Source organism: Seriola lalandi, unplaced genomic scaffold, assembly GCF_002814215.2.
Source record: "Seriola lalandi dorsalis isolate HSWRI2012SDOR001 ecotype SW California unplaced genomic scaffold, Sedor1 jcf7180002005133, whole genome shotgun sequence".
Lineage (NCBI taxonomy): Eukaryota > Metazoa > Chordata > Actinopteri > Carangiformes > Carangidae > Seriola > Seriola lalandi.
The window spans coordinates 1-1,403 of record NW_019475787.1 but is presented as its reverse complement, the minus strand read 5'-3'; the positions used below and the strand labels follow the sequence as shown (position 1 = coordinate 1,403).

Below are 1,403 nucleotides of genomic sequence, written 5' to 3'. Positions count from 1 at the left end.
CCAAAATATCAGGGGTACATAAACAGAATTACTAGACAAAGCTTCAAGGTCTTGGCTCAACATCTTAAATTTAGTTTGGATTCAGTTTTTTTTCATGCACTGGCTTGCGTAAGCTTCCCTCCAGGTGTAGCTTTTATGGGAATGCCAATCTTTTTTCAGGCACAAGAAATAATCACGAGATATAATAGACACCAATATAATAGACCAAATATTTTCCCATGAAAACCGTCAATGTGAATGTGCGTGATGTGTGTTGAATTTATTTTGTATTCACTGTAATTGTCACTCATGCTTATCCCACAAGCCGTACAAGACAAACTGGACCAGATGGTGTTCCTGTGGAATGACATCCAGGCCTTGCTGGAGGAGAGGGAGGCGAAGCTGCTGGATGTGATGGACCTGGCAGACAAGTTCTGGTGCGACCACTGCGCTCTCATCGTCACCATCAAAGACAGCCAGGACCTGCTGAGGGAGCTGGAGGAGCCGGGAGTCGATCCGTCAGTCGTCAAACAGCAGCAGGAGTTTGTGGAGGTAGACGGATCCCCCAAATGAAATGACTGAATAAACCCAATGCATAATTTAGAAAGAGGGAGCATTTCTTTGTCTTAAATACTGCATTTTATTTCCACAGGGATTTAAGGAGGAGATTGACGGGCTGCAGGAAGAGCTAGATGTGGTTCAAAACCAGGGGGCGGAGCTTATGACTGCCTGCGGGGAGCCTGATAAACCTGTGATAAAGAAGAGTATCGATGAGGTAAAAACTATCTTTGCAAAGAGATTTTGTTTCTTCTTCACTTGCTGATACTTTGTCCCATGCAGACACTGTATATTTCTTTGCCTGCATGTGGCTTGTGGTGACACTCGTGTCATTTTTCCAGGTGAATTCAGCGTGGGAGAATCTCAATAAGACTTGGAAGGAGAGAGTAGAGAGACTGGAAGAAGCCATGCAGGCTGCTGTGCAGTTTCAAGACGGCCTGCAGGTACTTTGATCGCTGCTTCAAGGATTTTCAAGGGCAACACAATAAAAACACTTTATGGGTTTTTGGTAACTTTTGTGAAGCTCTTCCAAAACTTAACCTCGACTTTAAAAAAAAAAAAAAGTTATTTTTTTTTACTTGTTTTTATTATATAAACAGTAGGAAAATATACAGGTTCATGTTCACAGAGACATACTTTAGCATTTGAAAGTGAATCTGTTAGTTTTTAAGGCCTTCAGATGAAACCACAGATTACAGTGTTTTTTTTACTATTGCAGTTGATTGAAGTGATGCAGCGTTTTATTGGAGACCGATTAATTTTGAAACAATAAACACTGACTACAGTGCTTTTTTAGATCTGGCTCACATTTAACCTCATAAAGTTATTCTAAGATATTTTCATGGTGAGAAAGGAATCCTCCACAC

The 1,403-nt window shown here is 41.0% G+C and overlaps 1 protein-coding gene across 1 annotated transcript; it reads left to right on the top strand.

The window, feature by feature from the left end:
• The first annotated feature begins 307 nt into the window (after positions 1-307).
• Positions 308-1,091, top strand: LOC111669737 (microtubule-actin cross-linking factor 1, isoforms 6/7-like). The gene is made up of 3 exons (XM_023426184.2): positions 308-531; positions 632-754; positions 879-1,091. The coding sequence occupies exons 1-3, from the start codon at positions 328-330 to the stop codon at positions 987-989; spliced, it is 438 nt and encodes a 145-aa protein (XP_023281952.2). The 5' UTR covers positions 308-327; the 3' UTR covers positions 990-1,091.
• Positions 1,092-1,403: the final 312 nt, after the last annotated feature.

Bases quoted from the DNA above. Each gene is read 5' to 3' on its own strand.
- LOC111669737 (XM_023426184.2), top strand. From the start codon at position 328: ATGGTGTTCCTGTGGAATGACATCCAGGCCTTGCTGGAGGAGAGGGAG. The intron at 532-631 runs GTAGACGGATCC...TTATTTCCACAG, and splicing joins AGCAGCAGGAGTTTGTGGAG to GGATTTAAGGAGGAGATTGA. The intron at 755-878 runs GTAAAAACTATC...TCATTTTTCCAG, and splicing joins TAAAGAAGAGTATCGATGAG to GTGAATTCAGCGTGGGAGAA.